This window comes from Euprymna scolopes, chromosome 40 (genome assembly GCF_053919585.1).
Source record: "Euprymna scolopes isolate OS-2025 chromosome 40, ASM5391958v1, whole genome shotgun sequence".
Taxonomy (NCBI): Eukaryota; Metazoa; Mollusca; class Cephalopoda; order Sepiida; family Sepiolidae; genus Euprymna; species Euprymna scolopes.
The window spans coordinates 889,268-914,267 of NC_136521.1; the positions used below are offsets into that span (position 1 = coordinate 889,268).

Consider the following 25,000-nt stretch of genomic DNA (forward strand, 5'->3'; position numbering starts at 1 on the left):
TCGATTATGACTGAAGGAACTCAAGTTACATATATATACATATATTTTTTTCATAAGTTTTAATTTCCTGTTACGATTCAAGCTAATGCACCTAATCATATATATATATATATATATATATATATATATATATATATATATATATATATATATATATATATATATGTATATATATATATGTGTGTGTGTGTGTGTGTGTATTTAACTCGCAGCTTTATAATAATTAAACATCGATACAACATTAACTCTATAATAATATATACGAAATTTGCAAGAATTAAAATATCATGTTTAAGCGTACTTTACGACGGGGCTTTATAGGCGTTATGCTAGCTTAGACAAATACTTTTTTAAGTTTTAACAAAAAGCTACAAGCATATCAGAGTGTCTCAATTTACACTGAACATCAACAGAAAGCATACATCAATATATTACATATGAATGAGTTTCTGCGGAATTTCCGCAGGTCCCATTAGTTTACATTATTATAATATTATTGCTATGAAAGGTTAAAAAAACTTATCGAAAATATATTTTGCGTCCTTAATGCTATATGTATATTATATATTACTACGTGGACTTGTTAGTTGTCATATCAAATTTATATACGTATATATAAAGATGTATATACGTATATATAAATATGTATATGCGTGTGTGTATAATTGACTTATACATTTTCTATTTGAAAATGTATAAGCATGAAAATAACTTTAGTCGAAGTTACATATAAATACATATAATTGCTGTAGGCATATCTTAATTATATTTACTGTCGTATAAATGTTATATGCATATCCAAATATGAATACAGTAGGTTTCCACAATATAAATAGTATGTTTATGTATAATCATAGTTATATTTATGTAAATATCTATGATTCTTTTATATATACAATTATCTTTTCTGTAATTTATGACGTTCATCTTTATATAAATTTCATATATTATTGTATTGACGTAAATATTATTTCCGTACACATATATATGTTATAGTATTTAAGGATAAAATGTATAATTAACGTATATATATATATATATATATATATATATATATATATATATATATATATATTATGTTAAAAATATAATATATATATATAGTAAGTTATAAAATGTTTTATAACTTATATATATATATATAACTTATATATATAACTTATATATATATAACTTATATCTATCTATCTATATATATATATATGTGTATATATATAGTAAGTTATAAAATGTTTTATAACTTACTTACTAGCTCTACCTACGTACTGAGCACTTTTGAATGAGTAAATAAAGTAGTTATATATATATATATATATATATATATATATATATATATATATATATATATATATATATATATATTCCAGGTGGAAAAATATCCACAAAAGAAGTAGAATTGCATTTCAATAAGGTCTGTTGATTGTTCTCAATCAAAAAGAGCAAACTGTATTTTTTATTATTCCTTATGTAAATACAGTAATATTTGGCAAGTAACTGGCATATTTTCTCTCCTCAAAATTTGGAAATGTCAGGGACATTTTTAATTTTTGCATTTTAATTTTTTATGCCTGATGAAATCAAATATGATTGAAACGGTCTGCATACCATTGCATTATATAACTGTATTTACATAAAGAATAACATGTATATATATATATATATATATATATATATATATATATATATATATATATATATATATATAAGCGGTTTGGGTATAATTTAACGACCGTTTTTAATCGACTTATTTATTATATTGAATTGTACATATAACTTGCCCCATTATATATTTTTTTTTCTTTTCCTCACCCCGTTTTCCATTTTTTAGTTGATTGAATTTACGCGATGGTTCACTTCTTTAAAATTATTCTAAAATTTTGCCAATCGAATAAAGATATACATATATATATATATATATATATATATATATAAAATCATCCTGCACTGAAGATTCCCGAAAAGATCAACCACTAGTGCCTGTAGGTTTTTAATAATTATTATAGTAAATAATTATATATATATATATATATATATATATATATATATATATATATATATATATATATATATATATATATATATATATATATATGCTTCAGTCAAAGTAAACGCCGGAAGTTGACTTGGTTTACTTATTGAACGGAGCGGAAGTCACTAAACATGAAGTAAATATTAAAATAATTTTTTAAAAAAATATTTTAGTTTTAACACTTTTAGAGCCATCATGAAACAATAAAAAAATTATAACCTTTTTTTTTTAACATTTCTATAAATTATTTTTGGGACCCCGACAAAATGAGGGTGGACCTGTAAATTCACCTTTCTTGTCCGCACTTCTCTTAATAACTACGAAGTTTTTGAAAATTTGCACAAACATTAAACATAATATTAGTAGACAATTACAGAACGGATTTTTCTGGAAAACTCGATTGACCCCCCCCCCATCCCAGGGAGGCTTTTTGGATTTAAATGGCTAAAATTGACACTTTTGTGCTAATTCCAAAAAAAATGATGCCTTGAATTTTCATACAACTTTCTGAACAATTGTAACTAACTCATTTCTATATATTTATTTTTTGTCTATGCTTCGCGATAACTCTTGGGTGTGCCCCAGGAACACTTTTAGGACTAAGAAAACACTCCATTTTGGGACTATTTTACCATATTTGTCCATAATTTTCTGAGTACGTCTATTTAGCAGTTTTGTATGATGCTGAACTCAAATTTAAATATGTTCAGTCCTTTTGGACTTTTGGGGCTAAAAGTGGAGGCAAATGACGGACTTAGTCATTTCGTTTTTTGTTTTTTTTGGCATATGCAGAACTCAAATGTTAAGGCCATAAACTGCACCGTTTGTTCATTTTTACTAGGATTTGATATCCTCTGAGGACTTTTGGGGCTACATGTGTGTGTGTGTGGGGGGGTAATGATAAACTTAGTCATTTATTTTATGTCTCGTTCACTGTGCGGGGTACCAGGCATGTTTCACTTGTTATTTTTTGTGTTACCTCAAAAAAAAAATAATAATAATAACTAATTACAATTTTTATTATTTACATTTCTATAAATGGTGTCTTTTGAAACAATATATTTTTGTGTGGCACAAGTTTTATCACAGAATTTTGTCATAAATAATGTATAAATAATGCATAAAAGTTCATTATAAACCTTACTTGTCTTATCTACCCCCCAACAAACTTATTTAAAACATTTGTCTTAAAAATTTCTTAAAATGGATAAATAGATTGTTGTAATGAAAAAAAGTATGAAAGGTTTTTAGTGGTTCCACATGGTTCCATACGGTTTTGTATTTCATTTCATGCTTGGTGACTTCCGTTTCTATTTAGGTAAACCGAGTACACTTCCGGATTTTAACTTTTTAAGCCCATATATATATATATATATATATATATATATATATATATATATATATTAAATAAACAAATATATATATATATATATTATATATATATATATATATATATATATATATATATATATATATATATATATATATCCGTTATACACGCGTGGGTGTTTGTATAAATAAATTATATTATTCTAATTCCTTATTTAAACTATTAATTTTTTTCCTCTTTAAATTTTCCGGCGTGAAAACAAACCCTAAAATGTCACGACAACATTTATTTTTCTTCACCACAATTCTCAATGCATTTTTCCCAAAAATTCAATTACATATTGCTGCTTTCTTTGAGACTCATACCGTCAATTTCTGGCGCACAAAAAGTAACTTTCACAACATGAATGATAAGTTCAGTCAAGTTACCGATGCAATTTGGAATTCCCCATGATCAATTCTGGTAGAAAAATGGCAGGCAATACTTTGGGAATACTCCTCATGTAAACATAAAATTAACAGCATATGTATAAAATATAAATATATCATTTAAATATTATAGAGACGTTAATGCAGTGAAAATATATCTATCTCACTCATTATATACCTATAATGTAAATATCATCTGTCTGTCTAAATGTATGTATGTATGCATGTTTGTATGTCTGCCTAAAACTTTCGTTTTCATGAGATCGATATCGGTTTAAAGCGCGACCTTCAGACGACAAATATCGAAAAATTTGCTAAAAACATTCATTCATTCACCCTCCACTAGGAACTTTTCTACAAGGACAGGTCGGTTTTTTCGCCGATATTTTTGGAAGTTGATCTTGCTTTTCGATAGACTAACCTTGATTTAATCATTTGCCAATTTCGGTTTGGCGATATACGCAACGGCACAGATGTCGCCTTTTTTTCTCTCTCTTTTCTTTCGTTCTTTTCCACCTTTGCGGTACAGGTTCAAGCCTGCCTGCCTATTACTACATTTTTTTTTGCTCAACACATACCTCCAAAGATCCGGGAACTTAAGCTAGTATATATATATATATATATATATATATATATATATATATATATATATATATATATATATATATATATATATATATATAATTCATTTGTTTACGATACTTTGGAATGAATTCAATTATTTATACAAAAGTACATTCTTACCTGACTGTGAATCAGAAAAAAATTCCCTTTTACCAATTTAGTACCCCCAGATTGAGAGCGGCATGTATTGTTTTTAAAATGTATTGTCTCGCTCACACGTGTATCGTCGTCTACGACTCACCAGGGTGGCTGAATCTCGCGAGATTTAAAATCGGGATCCCATAGTTATATATATATATATATATATATATATATATATATATATATATATAAGCATTGGTAAACTTTGATCTAATATAAATAAAAGTATTATATATAAATATTTTAATCCCAACCAAATAAAAATAACTCAATACACAAATAATAGGAGGTAGAGTTATTATAATAGAAAATAAAAAACTGGAAGTTGAAATATAAAATTATATTTATTGTTCGACCGATTACTACAAAATACAATTTAGAAAGTCTTTATTCAGCGGAGTTTCAAAAAAATACTACTCTTGCTATCCTTCTCATTAGAGGACGGAAAGAAATCAGCAAATTATAATTGTAGAAATGCTAGAATGTGCTGTTCCGGCGTGAAATTTAACTGCAATTTATTTTCGTCATGAATTGCAAAAATGTGCATGTCCTTAAAAAAAAAAAACAATGAGGAGAAATGTAGAATATGTAAAAATATAAGAACGAAACGAGCATAAAATTGCAGCTTGAATGAAGACTCTCTTAAAGGTGATCCGAAGGTGAAAATAAATCTTTAGAAACAATGAAGTCCGAAATTAAATCCAATTGATTAGAATTATTCCGTTTGGAAAATTTTCAACGCAGCTGAAATTATGGGAATTGTTTTTTTTTTTTCAATAGTACAATAGTCCAAGATAGGTCCATTCACAGTTGAGTGGATTCGAGAAATTAGATGGATAGAAAAACCAAAATGCCATCACCATGCCATCTCCCATGGTTGGCTTAATTAGAAAAAATATATATGCATAATATATTATTGTATATATATTCAAACTCCTTGGCCTAACGTTCACAGGAAACATGAGTTAGAACAATTACATGGAAGGCATTGCCAGGGCTGCTGCAAGAAAGGTGGGCTCTCTCTACCGGGCTAGACAATTACTAACACCGGAAAGTATCCTGTACCTCTATAAGGCCACCATTCGCCCATGTATGGAGTATTGTTGTCACATCAGGGCTGGTGCATCTGCTACTAGTCTCTCGCTCCTTGACAAGGTTCAAAAGAGAGTCGCAAACCTGATAGGCCCTAAACTGGCATCTAAGCTTCAGCCTCTGTCCCATCGACGAAATGTTGCATCCCTGTGCCTTTTCTACAAGTATTTTAGTGGTGAATGCTCTGACGAACTGCAAGCACTTGTTCCCCCACGACGTGAGCACCCTCGACAAACCCGACAGGCTGCTAAATCCCACCCCCACACTGTAGAGATCCCTAGATGTAAAATATCTTTTTACTCCAATAGTTTCTTCCCCAGAACAACTAGACGCTGGAATTCCATTCCAGGTCCCTGCTTCCCCAACAGTACTGACGTGCAGAAGTTCAAGTGTAACGTGAACCGACATCTTGCTGCCCAAATCCCTACATAGTACCCCAGTAGTTGTTGCCCCTGATAGTAGCCCCCTACACCAAAGTGGCAATTTGCTTTGTTTGGGGGTCACTCTCTGACTGACGTAAATGAACATTTAAAATTAAAATGTTTAAATTCGACGTTATTTCACGCGGTTAATGGTAGCCGAATGGATTAGGTCTTCGCTAAACCGAGCCAGAGATGTCTCGTGATGCGGGTCGAATCGGTCGACTGGTATTAATCGTGACACCCTTCACTGAAGATTCCCGAAAAGATGAAACAGTAGTGTCTGTAGGTATTTAATAATTATTATAGTAAAAAAAAAAAAATTTATATATATATACACGAGCAAAGAGTTAATAAAACATGTTAAAAAACACTGAAAAAGAGTTAAAAACATATTTAATCTGAAAAGTACACACTTGATAAATGGATAGTCCTTAATCCGCGGAGTTTCGGAGAAATGCTTTCCTTCTCATCAGAGGGTAGGAATTAGCAAAATTCGGGATCGGATTTTGCATACAAAAGTATTTGATGAAACAACAAGTAAGTCAAAGATCTTTCTTGATAACAAAAAAGTGAAGCAGAGGGAATATGGTGAAGAAAAAGGTGATTACACGTGAATGGATAGTCTGGTGAACGATAAATAATCCAATGACAGTAAAATCCAGAAATAAAACTTCAAGAAAGTTAATTGAATTTCCATTTGCACAAGTAAAATTCAAGGAAATCCCGTAATTGGAAGATTGTCCAAAATAATCCAAAGGCCGAAATCCATGGAATAATTCACAAATATGTACAAGGGAAAAGGGGGAAAAATTCCAATAATATTAATAAAAGAAAAATAAGATATGCTTTTCACACTGCTTCCGGGACATAAATATAAATAAGGAAGATTATAAGCTCTATCTCCTATTTGGTTTTATCGAGCTTTTACATCTGGCTGAGATAACTGTATAAATATTAATTCTTTAATATTTATAATATACTTCAGTTTTACCATTTTGGATCATTTTGGTAAATTTAATTGTAATTTTTATTTAATTTTTTATTTTATATATACATATACATATATATATATATATATATATATATGTGTGTGTTATGCATCTCTTTTTGTTTCAATTTACTTCAGTCAAAGTTCTAAGATATCAAGGAAACTCCTTTCTTTGGTCTACAACTTGATCCCTATATGAGATGCATAGTTATTCGAATAATCCATTAAAGCTTGTTTTTACTTCTAAAATACGGCGTTAATGAAGAAGTTAGGAACATAGTTTCTCTCTCCGTATTTAACCGTTTAAATATGTTATAGCAACTCTTTTTTTCATTTGCTCTTTTAGATTTCCTGGATTTCAGGACAAAAATTCATCTAATCTGGTGGACTATCCCGTTTCGTGCTGTTACTTGAGGTAACATCATATGAAAAAAGGTTAGCTTTTGTGATTCTTACACTTCGGCCGATGAAATCATCGACCTTCCTAAGAAAAATTAACCAGCTGTCGATTTACGTTACATTTAAACAGTAACGGGGTGTTATTTTGTTGATAGGCGGGTTTGTCGGGGATATGTACAGTGAGAAGGTACAAGTGTAACAAGTTCATTAGAACACATTCCATTAAAATACTTGTAAATCAATCACAGAGATGCAGCATTGCGGCGATGGGACAGGGATTGGAGATTAGTTGACAAAGTGGAAGATGAGATTGAAGACTGTTTTGAATTCTATTCAAGAGGGAAAGACAAGTGGTAGATGTACCAACCCAGAAGCGGCAACAACCTACCATGCATGTGCGAATGGTGGCTTTGTAGACGCACAGGACACTTTCAGCTGTGAGTTATTTCCTAAGACAAGAGAGAGAACCTACTTTCTTTTCAGTAGCGTTCGCAATGTCCTCAATGTATTTGTGTCAGGGTGTTATTTGTAATGGATATCGGTGTTTAAAAAGCCTCTTGTAATTCTTAAAGGAGAGCAACTTAGACTTTACTAGCATTTAATGTTACCATCCATTTACGAATCTATTGCAACATGGTCTCGAGGTCATTTCCTGGCGATTCGCAACAACATTACCACCAGTACCAACATCTTATTTATTTATTTTTATCCGTCCATTTTTTAACAGACAAGCCTTGTTATTAATTTCGTCTCATGCCGAGTTTATTTTCAAAGTAAATATTTCTAAAGTAATCCAAGTGGCAAATAATTAACTTCAAAGCAAGCTATGTCGAGATGTATCCACGCGTAAACGTAACCGGAAGTTGTAATTTGAAAATAAAAATAATTAAGCGTAGGTCATCATTTTCAATTTAGAACATTTTTCAATGAAATGCGATAATTAGAATTACGAGTAGTCATAAAAATATTACTTTTAATATTAAGAAATCTATCAGGATTTATGGGTGTGTATCTCTTAAATAGATGTTTCCGTAAAGTGATGGAAATCTGTATGAGACCGAATCTCTATCTCTATCTCTCTCTCCCTCCCTCTCCCTCTCCCTCTCACTATATATATATATATATATATATATATATATATATATATATATATATATATATATATATATATGTATATATATATATATATATATATATATATATATATATATATATATGCGGCACAATCACCGAAGTTAAGAAACTTTGAGCCTGACCAGTACCATTTGGGTGCTGCATGTACCGCGCCGAGTCGTAGACATTTCCAGGTTGGTACCTGAGGTCGCATTAATTCACTGGGATTGATGCACCTCAAGCCCTCGTTAAGGCAAGCGTCTAGAAGAGAGAAACTGATGTAAAAACCTGCGGTTTACTGTATACTCTGTCCCGTGGCACCAGCAAAGGTTAGCAGTAATACCGAAAAGAGTGGATGGTTCTACACAAAGCCCTCACCACTATAGACTAATATTCTGTGCGGATTTCCGAGCAACTTAGTTGTTGTGGCGGAATCCCATACGCCGAAATCGACGGAAGAGTCCATCATCATTTTTCTATAATATAAATCTTACCTGTCTGTTTAAATGTATGTATGTATACATGTTTCTATGCCTGCCTATTATTTTCTAAAAAGGCGACGGATTTTCAAGAAATCGATATCATTTTTAAGCTCGACTTTCGGACAAAAAATATCGAAATATTGGGTATAAACATTAATTCCTTAACGCCTACCTGGACAATTTTCTACAGGAAGGGGTAGCAAAAATCGTTCCTTCATGACAATTTGGCCAAACAAGCATGCGGAATTAAATTCCTTCTTGAATAAATTTAAATATGAAAAAACACCTACTTTCGATCACGCGATCATAGTCCACTCGGTATAATAGCAGAGTCTTTATCTTAATATTGCAGGTTCGAGCTGAGATGTCAGATATATTTTTTGTCGATTTCTTAAGTTTTAATATTAAAACAAGGTCATTTATGCCATTATTTCATTCATTTTTTATTTCCATTACGTCCGCTTTTTTGTTTTTGTTTTTCGATTTTTTAAAGAAGTTTTTACATCGTTCGCTTGTTCTTTATTGTGCATCACTTTCGTTGTTTTCATACTATTTAAACAAGGTATATTATTTTCCATTTTGTTTTGATTTACCCCCCCACACACACACATACACCTCACCACACCCGGGAAACGCCGGGTACCCCCGCTAGTATTATAATGAAGTCAAATACCTGAATAATTTACAATGATGTCATCTATGACGTATACTGTTTACAAACACACAAACATAATTCAGGTATTTGACTTTATATATATATACTTGGAATGTTACCACATTTAAAAGCATCAGGCCATTTAAAGATAAGCGTTAGGTAGATGGTGAGGCAAAATTAGTCATAGTGGAACTTAGCTAAGGCAAGGTTATTTAAAAGGATAACTCAATAGGAATTTATTAACATTAGACTTGAAGACGCTTATGTTATTGTTAGACAATGTGTAGTATGCATCATATATGACGTTATAGTAAAAATAGATAGTTTAAAAAGGAAACTGAAGCAAAATGAAAGTAATGATTTCCGGGCAACGCCGGGTAGATTATCCAGTAGTAAGTTATCTTCTCTATGTAAATAAAATGAACTCATTTTTCCCGTCGGATTTTGACCTTAATAGGATTAAAAATCAAGATATTTCATGCAAATATAATATGCACAAACGGCAGAACAATATCTGAGGTGTGTTATAGGCTTATTATTTCTCAAATTCCTCGATAATCTTAGATTTCTATACTTTTTTCTGCTGAGAGGTCACGGCCAAAATCGGTTAAGATAAATGGAAGTGGTAAAATATTTTCTCTCTAATAAATTCCTCCTCCCCCTGCCACCACTTAACACCGTTTGGGGATCGTTCACAAGGAACGGTTGAGAAGAGAACACCGGTTTAGCTTCGTAGTTCTTTCATGTGAAGTTATTTAAAATCACTAAACTTAGCTGCAGTGCTCTGTGGCGTAGTGGTTAGCGTGCTGGACAATTCACATTATATTTTCACGTTCGCGCCGACCTACCGTAGTCGTTTTTTTTTTTTTTTTTTCTAAACAACTGGAATGGACTTTTCTTGGTGGCCGAACTGTTAACTTTGCAGATGTTTTTTGTTTTGTTTTTTTTTTCAAACTTTATTTTCCTACTTTTACTCATGACTCCGGGTTTGATCCTTCCTACTTACCTACCATAACATTTTAACCCCCCCCGTCCCGGAAACAAACACTCGGGCAACGCCGGGTACCCCCGCTAGTAGAAATATATTTTCATTTCACTTTTTTTCACCGAAAACAAGGCACAATCTCACTTGGACATAAGGTGTTACTATTTTGAACCAAATCTTTAGGGATACTTTGTAGGGAGTCGAGCGATGAGATGTATGTTCTGATTACATTTGAACTTGCGTATGTCCGCACAGTTAGAAGAAGCAGGGACACGGGAGGGAATTCCAAAGTTCAACAGTTTTAGTGCTTAAGCTATAAGATTAGAACGCTTACTGGCATCGCCGTTTCTTTACAGTGTAGTGGTGCTATATTGCTGTCTGTTGCAATTAAACTACACAAAATCTTCCGCGTTTCACAATCGCATGGAAAAAAATGCCTGGAATTCATTTTACCTGATGTTTTATAAATATAAAAATTGTTCAGTTTAGCTAGCTAACCTATTAATTCCATTGTTATTCTCTCCCGCAGACTTAGTTTCGCTAGCCAATAGTCAAGTTTCACTTACACAAGGTATGGCTGATTTCTACATCCTGTTCTACTGTTGTGTTTTGAATACGATCGGCCACGATTTTTATTTAATTTTTATTTAAATGTTAAAGGTTAAATTAATAGTTGAGATTTGCTTTACACGCGCTTGTCTGGTGCTTAGTTTATTTTAGTTATTTTTTTTTTTTTTGCTATACTTAAAGTTTATTTTGTTATTACTATTTACTGCTATTGTGCTTCTACAGTTTAATGGATTTTATAATCTAAAAATTTCTAATTTAGGTATAATCCACACGAGGTCCTTAATTTAACTCACATTTCACTCACAAGGTTTTCGATTTTCTTTTTAAAATTGAGATTTCGAATTTCTCATTCAGATATAATAATCACGGGTCGTCTTAATTTCTACTTGTATTTTCCTGTCGATTATTTTTTAACTTTTTACTTTATTATTAGCGAGTGTCCTCTTTCTATGAGCTTGCAGTAATGGTTAGCTAGTGCTTTTTTTTTTTTTTTTACACAGTGATCACCACTTATCAAGGCCCGGAAGCCACTCAGGGATAAGGGTTATTGCAAGTACATTACGTTAGTGTGGAGATTTGATGGAGTATTTACTTAAGGGGGCGGTTCCTTAGGAATTTGTTAACATTAGACTTGAAGACATCCAAGTTGTAGGGAAGCAGGCAGACGGAACAGAGTTCCACAGGCGTGCAGTTCTAAGAAAGAAGCTTTGTTCATGAAATCCGCGTTTTGATTTAGGCACAGATACAGAGTGGGGGAAATTTTTCGCAGTGGATTCAGCTAGACGGGTGTTTTTCATGAAAGATTGGCGAGGGGGGACCAGGGATTGGAGTTCAGACGAGCACCTGCCATGAAAATAACGCGGCGATTTTCTTAGTGAATGTTCTGTGGTCGTAATAAATACTTATATAAAATCTAATGAGGCCATACCTATGTAATGCTTATTATACCGGATTTAGTCAATATTCTGACTTTATAAACAATGCTTTTGATTTGGTATTTGTCATCTATCACTCGTCTATCTCTCTTTTATAGGGTTCAAAAAATCGCCCCCCCCCAATCTAATAGGCCCCACTTTGTTAACTGAGCTCTAACCTCTGTCCAATCGCTGTAATGTTGCATCCCTGTGTCTGTTCTACAAGTACTTTAATAAAAGATGATGAACTCATTTCGCTTGTGCCTCCCCGACAAATTCGCTTAACAGCAAAATCACATCCCTTAACTGTTGAAGTCCTTAAATACCAGAAAGCTCTCTATTCTAATAGTTTCTCTAGAACAGCTAGGCTTTGGAATTCCCTTCCTGCTCTCCTTCTTCCCTGAGCAATGCAACGCAGAAGTTTAAATGTAATGTAAACCAACATCTTGCTAATCTTATCTTATTAGTAGCCCCTCACATCCAAGTGGCGATATGCTTTATTGTGGCGTAAAGATGTGTAAAAAACAAAACTAGTGCTACAGTTACAGCTTTTCTTTTCATTATTATCCTCTATATTTCTATTTGGATGTTTGCTATTCGGGGTTCGGTTTATACTTTTGTTATTCTTAGCGTTTATTTTTATAGCTGAAATATTAACCACTTTTTTAATGAAATCTGTTATTATTTCATAGTCGCTCCCATTTAGTCTTTTACACGTATGCTTATCCGACATTGCCCCAAATTGAATGATGATCAACATATGTTTCACACTCCTATATTTTATTAGTCAACTTTCAATCAAATCTATTACCTGCTTTAATTAGGGACAGATCGTGATGCACCTGCAAGAAGCTCCATATGCTTCTCGTAGTGATTATATAGTAGTCTACATTGTACTGTGGAGAACCTACTTTAGATTTAAAAAAATATTTTTCTATATAATGGTTTGCATTAATGCTTAAAATACAAAAGTCAAGTATCATGATCCACTTGTGTTCAAAACAAAAGCATTCATTTCTAAAGCGCCTTTCTTATACCTACTGTCATATGCCTGGAATTATTGCTTGTTGAGTTATAATGGCTTGAAATTAAGTAAAAAATAAAAAAGTCAAGTATCATTGTAAAATTGTGCTTTAAACAGACACGTACAATTCGACCGCGCCTACCGCTGATTTTATATGTTCGGCCTTTCGGCTTATATAGCGAAAAAACTTTCTCAAATTCACGTCTGACGTTAGGCTGTGTAAGCTGTTACACTTGGTCCAAATCGCCTGTTCCTCTTTTCATGGGATAATTTCGATTATCAATTAGCGATTCTTATCGATAACATTCCGAGACAAAACCTATCTAAGAACACTGCTAGGCACATAAACTACCTTCGCTCGAAATTTCATTAAGATCAGCCCACCCGTCATCGAGTACGAACTCACAGACACATACATACACAGCTACACAAAGTTCTTTTTATATAATAGTAGAAATTATGTGCTTTTTTATTATCTCTAAGTTTTCCCAGAAAGATTTTGTTAATATCTTTTATCAAAATTCTGGGAAAGGGATTTGTTACATAGAAGTATTTAATCAAGTAGTTAATTTATTAAGTTTTTAGTATCTGATTATAGGGCGGAGCATACCAAGTAATATTTCTTTTCGATTCTGGTTTTGCTTTTGTACTATCAATTAGTATATGCTGTTTGTATTTAATTTACAATAAAAATAAGCCGTCCAGCCTCAGCTGGTCGTAAAATACGCTTAAAAAATATTCAAATTAATGCAGATAACGTATTTCTTATTATAGAGACACTTCCCGATCGATTATTATATTAAACCTGATATATATATATATATATATATATATATATATATATATATATATATATATATATATATATATATTATAGTAAAAAAATAATTATGACAGCCCCTTTAAGAAATTCGTTTCTTATCGTTGAGTACTTTCAGTTGAATTAAAAGTCGGTCAATTTAGCTCTTATGCGTAGATCATCGTATAACGATTTGATCACTGTCTGTCTGACGTAATGAACATTTAAATTAAAATGTTTAAAATTCAACGCTATTTCACACGGTTAATGGTAGCTGAATGGATATGGCCTCCGCTAATCGAGCCAGAGATGTCTCGTGTCGCGGGGTTCGAATCGTTCGACTGGTAGTAATCGTGACACCCTGCACTGAAGAATCCCGAAAGGATGAAACACTAGTGTCTGTAGGTATTTAATTATTATAGTAAAACAATAATTATATATATATATATTCTGCAGCCTTTGAGCCACGCACATTTCTCTCTCTCTTTCTTTCTCTGTCTGTCCGTCTCTCTCTCTCTATATATATATATATAAATTCACCTTGTATTTCTTTTTTTGAAAAAATGGAAATGTCCGATCGTCGAAGACAAAATTCATCAAAGGCAGATGCTCGTCTGAACTCCAATCTCTGGTCCCCTCTCGCCAATCTTTCACGAAAAACACCCGTCTAGCTGAATCCACTGTGAAAAATTTCCCCCACTCTATATCTGTGCCTAAATCAAAACGCAGATTTCATGAACAAAGCTTCTTTCTTAGAACTGCACGCCTGTGGAACTCTGTTCCGTCTGCCTGCTTCCCTCCGGACTACAACTTGGATGTCTTCAAGTCCAATTTTAACAAATTCCTAATGAACCGCCCCCTTAAGTAAACATATCAGCAAATCTCCTCACTAACGTAATGTACTTGCAATAACCCTTATCCCTGAGTGGCTTCCGGGCCTTGATAAGTGGTGATCACTGTGTAAAAAAAAAAAAAAAAAAAAAAGCTAGGATAATATATTTTGGTACGCACTATTATTTAGAGCTGCATTGTAACTGCTGTTTGATTCCGTAAATACATTTTCGTCGATAGAATTATTGCTAATCTACGTTCGATAGAATTGGGAATCTGTTTTATGATTTGTCGAGGATTTCAAGTTTACATATAAGGAATTAGCACCGTCGATTAAAGATGGCTCGTAAGTATATTTAAACTAAGAGGAATATCTAATAAATTCGTTATTTTTATATTCAAGAAAACACTTTAAGCCGACGTGCATTAAAGTAACAGTAAATTTCATATATCTCAAGTGGCGATTCGATTGGTACGCTAAATATAACGATAGCTTGAATTGCTCGCCTTAATTGACGCGGGTTTAACGTAATTTATTTATGGGTAGCGCTCGAAACAAGGCTTGAAGCCACTTTATGTAAGGAGCAAACAAGAATGAAAGCGTATTATTGCAAAGACAGGAGATGCTTATAGACCGTATTCTTGAAAAGAGCAAGGCTGTAGGTACAAGGAAAACAGTGAGCAGGAAATAGTTCCACATTTATTAAAACAACGAATTGATGGAGACATCTAGCTCAACGAAGTAAACGAGCTGAAACAAAGGAAGCAGAAATAGATCAAACAATTCTGAAGAACACATGCTATTATAGTATTTGTAGAAAAGACTGAGACTAGCAACGTCACGTGTGTGAGCGAGGAGTTGCAATGAAGAAGAAACTGTAAGTCCAATCAAATTACGAATACATTTCGGCAATTTATCATTTTCTAAGCTTCATATGTATCCTTTTATAGATGCGTGTATATGATTATGTTTTACTTTCTATCTTAGTTCTTCCTATATATATAGTCCTGTGTGTTCACATGGTAAAATATTTGGTAAACAAAGAAATTGATACAGATACAAAATTAACGTATTGCTATTTTGTTGAGTGTAGAGTTAATTGCATTTCTTATCTATGCATATATACATATACATGTTCTTTATTTTGATTATATATATATATATATATACATATATATATAATTATTTTTTACTATAATATTTAAATACCCACAAACACTAGTGTTTCATCTTCTCGGGAATCTTTAGAGCATGGTATCACGATTAACGCCAGTCGAACACGACAACACGAGCCATCTTTGGCTCGATTAGCAAAGACCGTATTCAATCGGCTACCATTAACGCGTTGAATTTAAACATTTTATTTTTAAATGTTTTTCACGTAAGTTACAGTGATCTAATCGTTATACGATGATCTATGCATAAGAGCGAAATTGACTTAATTCAACTGAATGTGTTCAACGAATGGAAACGAGTTTCTCAAGGGGGCTGACATAATTATTTTTTACTATAATAATCAAATACCTACACACACACACACATACACACACACACACACACACACATATATATATATATATATATATATATATATATATATATATATATATATATATATATATACTTGAATCAAGAATTAAAAATGAAGTTTACATACCAAACACTCAAATGTTCCTGTAAACTTATAGCGAATATAAATACTACTAGTTGCATGGTAATCCTAACAAAATTAAAAGCTCAACCAAAATAGGAAATCGAGCTCGTCATAAAGAAACACGTTTAAACACCGTGAATGATAATTTACAAGAAAATGCAGTTTCTATTCATACAGCAAATTCATAGATTCGCTATAATAATTATAGCTAGAGTCTTGCCTCTGATGAAAAGAACTCATTCTTGGAAACTCCGCCATAAAAGGAATTCTTCTTCTTTATTTTTGTGTATCTTGTCAAACAAGGCATTCTTGTAAATTGTAACTTAAATCATTTAATTGTGTTATTTTACACCCCCCACACACATTTATATATATATATATATATATATATATATATATATATATATATATATATATATATATATATATATATATATATATATTATAGAGGGAATGAGACCAGGTATCTAAAGAGCAGAGTTTATTTTAATGTACTAATAAATACATCACCACTTTTAAAAAAAAATAGTGCTTATTGTACTGTAGATATATAATAAGCTCAATAGATATATGTATCCTAGGGCTATATTAATATTGAGTAAAAGATCAATAATTATGAATTAAAATGATTTTTCTTTCTTTTTCTTTTGGAAACTGATTTTAATTCACAATTATTGATCTATGTAGTCAATATTATATATATATATATATATACATATATATATATATACACACACACAAACACACACACACACACACACATATATATATATATATATATATATATATATATATATATATATATATATATTGCCATAGGCTCGGGTACCCTCTTTGCAGGGATCTGAGCGTAAAACAAAGTCCTGACATTAACATTTTACCTTGACTTTAAAATAATTTTCACCATCTCTAGGTTGCAGGCTATCAACAAGTCAGATTTACCAATGTAGTCCGGTAGTTTGGGCTCTAGGAGAGTATATATATATATATACATAAGCTATGACCTTGATATTTGAACTTAACCTTGTTGTGCATAATCTCTAGGTGGGGGACCACATTATGCCAGGTTTGGTCATGATCGGTCCAATGGCGTTGGCTGTAGAAGCGTATACAGACATAGGCTATGAACTTGACCTTTTATCTTAACCAGGAAAAATGGTGTGCGCCATCCTTAAGTAGGTGAGCATAATCATGCCTTTTTTGTTAGGATCGGTCTAATGGTGTTGACAGAGGTTATGACTACGAGCTTTGACTTTAACTATGAAAAATGGTGTGGACCATCTCTAGGTGTTTTGGAAAAATACGTTTTTTCAATTATATTTCGCTCTTTACGATACTCAATTCTTTTTGTTAAGGAGTTCAATTTATGCAAAATATAACAACAGAACAGATATAAAAGAATTAAAATATCGTTACATTTCATGATCCAAACATGTATTTTTCATACAATGCAGCATAATTTCATTTCGGTACATTTTTTACAGATCCGTTTCGATATAAAGAAACAAACACTTTGTATAATTTCAATGTCTTTTTATCTTGCTTAAACTCTTCAGAAAAATTAGATATTTTTTGCTTAGGAAACAAAATACATGAGAATATGATGCTGAAAGAAGAAAAAGTTCCTAAAATACTCAACATTGTGTGTTTCCTCTATAAGTCATCTTTATTCAAGACTGACAAAGATGGCTGAAGATATATATATATATATATATATATATATATATATATATATATATATATACTTTATTTTATTACTAGCAAACGCTGTGGATTCATCATCGTAACTTACGAACTTGCTCCATATATATTCCAGATTTTCAAATAATCGCGTAACTTCTCGGGTTCACAAGGAATAAACAACGATAAGATATATATGTGTGTACGGCTGTGGATTTATTGATATTTAATTTTCGTACTTTCCTTGTGTTAATTGCTGCTGGCCTAGAGATAGCTGATAGCCTATGGTCAATGGTGACTTTGTGAAAAAATTCGAACATTCCAGCGAGCAGTATGAGTCACTTTATGCACTGATAATTGCGTAAGCATAGAACACTAGCATGAGTAGATATAAAAATAATTGTTAATATATACAAAATAGTATTAAAACTTCACTCAATATAATTACAGAGCATATAATGAATAAATGATAACATTTTTTTGTTCCAAATTTCATGATTTTGATCATCTAAAAGTGTATTCCTTTAATACACTTGACATTTACAATTCTTAGCAGTATCTGTTTCGTAGCACAAGATCAATCACTTAATTATTATATCAATCATTGAATTTATTTAACCCTTAACTCCTTAAAAGAAATACCTACTATCAATCCACCAAAAGAAAATAACATGCGTTTGGGCATGATTAAAAATCCGAAAATTGGAAGAGAAGCTGCGATAACCTTATTACTTTCTTACAATACGTCATTTGGAACTTCCAATTTTTGGATTTTTAATCATGACCAAACGCATTTTATTTCTTTTTGGTGGATTGATAGTTGCTAATTCTTCTGATGAGGTAAGGACAATAAATATCTATATTTATATATATATATATATATATATATATATATATATATATATATAACTACTTAATTTACTCACATAAAATATATATAACTACTTAATTTACTCACATAAAATTAATATACGAAGTATAGATTTATGCGTAAACTTTAAGTATTTACTTCAAAAGTGCTCAATACGTAGGTAGAGCTAGTCAGTAATTTATAAAATATATATGGCGATTAAGCTACACTGAATATTCCGCGTTTCATCCACTCTAGGACTCTTCAAGCTTATGCGCGTAAGCGTGAAGACTCCTAGAGTGGATGAAACACGGAATATTCAGTGTAGCTTAATCGCCATATATATTTCATACATATATATATATATATATATATATATATATATATATATATATATATATATATATATATATTGTGTTTTTAGATTTGTATGGCTAGGTTTCCTTCCTCTTATCTATTTGCCTGTCTGGTACGAAACGTACTTAAGTTTTATACATTTTTATTCTCATAAATTTATATGCTAGTTAACATATTGCAAAATAGATCTTATAATCTTATTATCATTATATAATTTACTTATATATATAATTATTATATTATTATTTTATATATTAGTATAAATAGTAACTGTATTGTATCTACATTTTTTTTTATTGGGGAGCTGGTAGTTTCTGGATAAGCATTTATTTTACAGGTCTCCTGTTTTTAAATCTCCGAAACAGCTACATGGTAGGCAACTGATCATCCTCGTTTTCTATTTAATAATTTTAAGGGTTTTTTTTTTCCTTTTGAATAAAATTACATAGTTGAATTCTTTTTTGTAAGTCTGCTTATGCAGCTGTTAATTCTGCGATAGGTAAAATTAGATTTTTTTTCTTTTCTTTTTCCGGTAATTTAAATTCCATACTTTTTTTTTTATTTTTACATTTTTTATTCATAGCTACTTTAGACTATGTATATAGTTGATTTTTTATCGCATTTGTATTGATATTAAAAGCCCAATCTTTCAATTTAAAAATTATTAAAATAAATTTCTTTATATACACAGTCATGCATATGCGACCGCCTGAATAATAATTAACTTGTTTGTATATACTTTGATTATCTAACTTTAAATTATTAATTATTCATTGTTTATGGTTGCTAATGAGATAATTGGTTTTATTAAACGATTAAGCATGATTCTATTTATGCATTTTTTTTCTGAAATATGCAAAAATTGGTAGAATTTAGGAGGCTAACATTCTAACACGTACAAATATAATGATTAGATCACTTAGACTGACGTAAAAAAATAAACAACATTTAAATAATAAAATTTCAACGTTATTTCACGCGACTAACGGTTACCTAAATGATACGATCTTTGTAATGAAGCCAGAGATGGCTTCTGTCGCCGGGTTCGAATCTAGCGACTGGTGTTAATCGTGACACCTTGCACTGAAGATTCCCGAGAAGATGAAACACTAATGTTTGTAGGCATTTAATAATTATTATAGTAAATAATTATATAAATATATATATATATATACATATATATATATATATATATATATATATATATATATATATATATATACATATATATATATATATATATATGTGTGTGTGTGTGTGTGTGTGTGCGCGCGCGCATGAAAGGTTTATACCAAACTCTTCTGCCAATTTTCGATATAAAACTTCATATATAGGTGATTTAGCCATGTGAATGAATTCGCTTCGGAATTTAACCAATAAAAATTATTACTAAGAGGTCACAGTTAAAAAAAAGTATTGACCTTGACAAGTAAAATTTACTTGGTGTTTCTAAGCATGGCCAAGCGCACATTTATACATCGTAGAAGGTTATTTCGCACATATTTCTAGGGGTGCAGAAATTGTACAGATGGTTACGGAGAAGATTGATAAAATCGTACTTTGGTTTAGATTCTAGCTAATATCATTCTAGTCATTGTTATAAATTTTTAAACCATTGCTATATATTGACTAATAAAATTTTATAGAGAACTAGCATGGGTGTCCGGCGTTGCCCAGGTGTGAGGTGTATGCTGAGCACCCCCTCCTAAAGACGGTCAATTTTTTAAAACTTTGACCCCTATTATGACCCCTTTATATTTATTGTTTAGGGCTCAAATCAAGAGTTAGATCTATGTGCAAGGAACCTATATATAAACATTCAAGTGTATACACGCAAAATTTTCGGAGGAGTTAGGTAGAGTTATAAAAGGTCAAATCGTTAAACTTTGACCCCTTAATCGCCAAATTTCTGGCCGAAAACCAATCACATTGAGTTTACCAAATCTCAATACACTGTATCTCAAATTTCGAGTCTGTAGACAAAAAATTGACAGAGTTATTGCGTAGGGAAATGTACACAGACAGACACACAGACAGACACACAGACAGATACACAGACACGTTCACTTTTATAGATATATAGATAGATAGATAGATAGATAGATAGATTTGTTTAACAAAAATATATACGTATACATAAATATATATGGAAACAATTTAGTGTTTACTATAAATTTTTTCGCAAATATTATGTAAGTATAAATCATGTAGAATATCTGCATGAATATAATTACAGGTAATAGTTAACTGAAGATTATAATCCCATTAAAAAACCGAAGCAACTAATAAGGAATTAATTAAAATGAATGTTTAAAAGAATATGCAAAATAGCTAGATCCTTTGCTAGTGAATGCAATTCCACAACCAAGATATAAGAAAATTCTATATTTTTTAAAATAAATAGAAAAAAAAGGTTTTTATATGAATATAAATACACACAAAAGAAAAAAAAATATAGGAGTATAGAAGAAGATAGATTTGCTCTATAAAAATCAGTACGAAAATGGTATAAATTAAAATATAATATTTTGCGTATGTTACGACAGGGAAACGCCGGCGGTCTGATATTATCAAGCAGTGTATATAGAAAGGTGTTTATATATATATATATATATATATATATATATATATATATATATATATATAATATGTCACTTGTTATTGTCTTAATATGTATATATATATATATATACGTATACATATATTTACTTAATAATTTTTTACTATCAAAAAGAAATTTAAAATATATATATATATATATATATATGTACAAATATATATATATATATATATATATATATATATATATATATATATACATATATAAAGAAAAAGAAATCATTAAAATTCATAATTGCATACATACATAGAGGGATAGATATATCTTTTTATAATAGGAAAAAAAGAAAACGTTATATTCCCCCCCTCTCTCTCTCTCTCTCTCTCTCTCTCTCTATATATATATATATATATATATATATATATATATATATATATATATATGCGCGCGCGTGTGTGTCTTTCTTAGTAGAGGAACTGTTAAGTTCAATAGATATTAAAATTAATCTATATATTCATACGATAGCGGGTGTTATTTTGCGTATCACGCTTACATCTTAAAGAATTCTTCATAAGTCTAGGTTTTGATTGCACCTGAAATAACTCAAGTTTACGTGTATATATATATATATATATATATATATATATATATATATATATATACATACATATATATATATATATATATACGTTTTATTTTTTATTACCGTATTTTTCTTTTTAGTTACATTATTGTTTCAGCTGTAACTAAACAGAAAAATACGGCAATAAAAAATAAAACGCATATTTGCCCTACAACAGTATTGGGCACTTTCTTCAGGTTTTTATAATTACTATTTCTACTATATATATAAGTTTTAATTTAGGTTTCGATTCAAGCTGATGCACCCTAAGTCATATGGATATATTTCTTGAAATTTTTAAATCACAACGTCCTAATATATGAGAGTCGATAGAAAATTTACTCTACAATAATACATACGACATCTGTATAATTTGACTTACTATATTTAAACGTATTTTACGAAAGGGCTACGCTGAGAGTCCCTTCTAGCTTAGATAAATACTTTTTCAGTTGTAACAAAAGAACTACAATAATATTAGGCGTCTCAATTTACGCTGAATATCAACCGAATGCCAATATCATTATATTACATATGAAAAAGTTCGATGTGAGATATTCACAGGAACCGCAAGTATGATATAAATATATAATTCTAAAGCTGTTTGAAATAAAGATATTCTCCCACAAAAACAAATAAGATCTGATAAAAAGCATAAATGTTTTCATTTATTTATTTTTTTACTCTAAATAATGTCTAATATATAATGTTTTCTGTTTAACACATGAAATTGGCAAGAGAAAATGTAAAGATAAGAAAAATAAATGCGTTTTCTTTCGTATAAGTTCGTTCATTGCTTTACTGGACCTAGTCTGGATATATATAATCATTTAACTAACCATATAATAATTCTTGTTGAATCAAACGTTCTAATCATAGACTTTGTATTTGTGTGCATCGGTTGATTCAGTTTTCATGGTGATGTCTTTCTTGATGCATATTTGGGATACTACTAAGTTATAATCATTTGAATTTTTCAAACGTTTTCATACATATATCCCTATCTATCTATCTATCTATCAATCTATATATCTATCTATCTATTTATTTTTACAGGGTGACCCCCCCCCAAAAAAAACGGCCCTTAACTCTAATTAAGCCCCGTTTCTTAGTGTTTTGTCCGAATGAAATGAAACTGTGGTCATGACTAGTTTATTATATTAAAAAACATCACATCAAAACACGAGGGTCTTCGGCCTTTTTTTCTCCGTTCTACACTATATCCAGTGGTGAGGCCCCAGCTTGTGGGCTATGGGGAGTGTGGAGCCACCCTTTAATTACCATTGCTCCCAGGTCCACTCTGACCCGGAGTGGTAGTACCTGTTAGGGTTCCAACTATGGGTTAAATAGAAACCGACTTGAAAACCACATATATAATCTATTAAAAATTTTCTTCAAAATCTTTGGATTCGGCATTAAATAACCCGAAAACGGTTGATATGCCGTAAAACAAAAACAACCAACCAACCAACCAACCAACACATACATACATACATACATACATATATATATATATATAGTAAATTATGAAAATATATAGCAATTAAGCTACACAGAACATTCCGCGTTACATTCTCGTGAGAATTCGTCAGGCGTGTTTATAACTTTTCTGCATTTATTTCCTATATGTTGACGTGTAGGAATACAAAATGTCTTGTCTTTTTTAAAAGACATTTTGTATTCCTACACCGCAACATGTAGGAAATAAATACAGAAAAGATATAAACATTTATATATTTTTCTTATTGATTTTCTATTCATATATATATATATATATATATATATATATATATATATATATATATATATATATATATATAGACTGTATAAGTTCTGCATTTACTGCCCCACAGTTACCACGTAGTTGGCTCGGGCTCACTCGACATCGAAGGGAAATAACCGGAAAATGCCGACCAAGCGTTACTAAAGTTGTAATGAAGTGCTGTCTGTTTTTAAATAATACGTCTTGAATTGATAGCGATGTTTAATTTCAGAATAGTTTCCAATAGGTACCTATTCTGTACAAGATGAAGTATTTTCAGTAAGTAGCTGTACAGTACAGGTCCTGGACTTTATAATTTTTCCTATGGATTTTCTATTAATATATATATATATATATATATATATATATATATATATATATCTTGGAATTTTTTTTCCAAGAAAAATCTTGAAATTTTCTCATGACTCATATATATATATATATATATATATATATATATATATATATATATATATATATATATATATATTAGTCATGAGAAAATTCCAAGATTTTTTTACCGATACCGATACAAATGCCGATTCCGAAACAATTACTAATTCTTATAAATCTCTAAATATTTAACTATTAAATGGCTATTTTGTCACGATAACCGTAAAAACATATGTTAAATCTGTAGATATTTTCTCAAACGTGAAAAAAAACTGTCGTGTAGTGTGCTGGGGGT

General features: G+C 30.8%; 1 protein-coding gene and 1 long non-coding RNA gene across 7 annotated transcripts in view; one reads left to right on the forward strand and one right to left on the reverse strand.

Annotated features, from left to right (window-relative positions):
- The window catches only part of LOC145265352 (uncharacterized), a 314,468-nt gene that overhangs the window by 179,563 nt on the left and 109,905 nt on the right, over positions 1–25,000 (reverse strand). The window lies entirely within an intron of this gene.
- The window catches only part of LOC145265349 (S-crystallin SL20-1-like), a 295,253-nt gene that overhangs the window by 10,878 nt on the left and 259,375 nt on the right, over positions 1–25,000 (forward strand). For 3 of the 6 annotated variants that reach the window (XM_080121120.1, XM_080121121.1, XM_080121122.1), the window contains one exon: positions 7,401–7,489. The exons of the other annotated variants lie outside the window; for them this stretch is intronic. In XM_080121120.1, coding sequence (XP_079977246.1) covers positions 7,480–7,489 — 10 coding nt within the window. In that variant the 5' untranslated portion in view covers positions 7,401–7,479. The remainder of the gene's footprint in view (positions 1–7,400; positions 7,490–25,000) is intronic. 6 annotated transcript variants of the gene reach the window in all.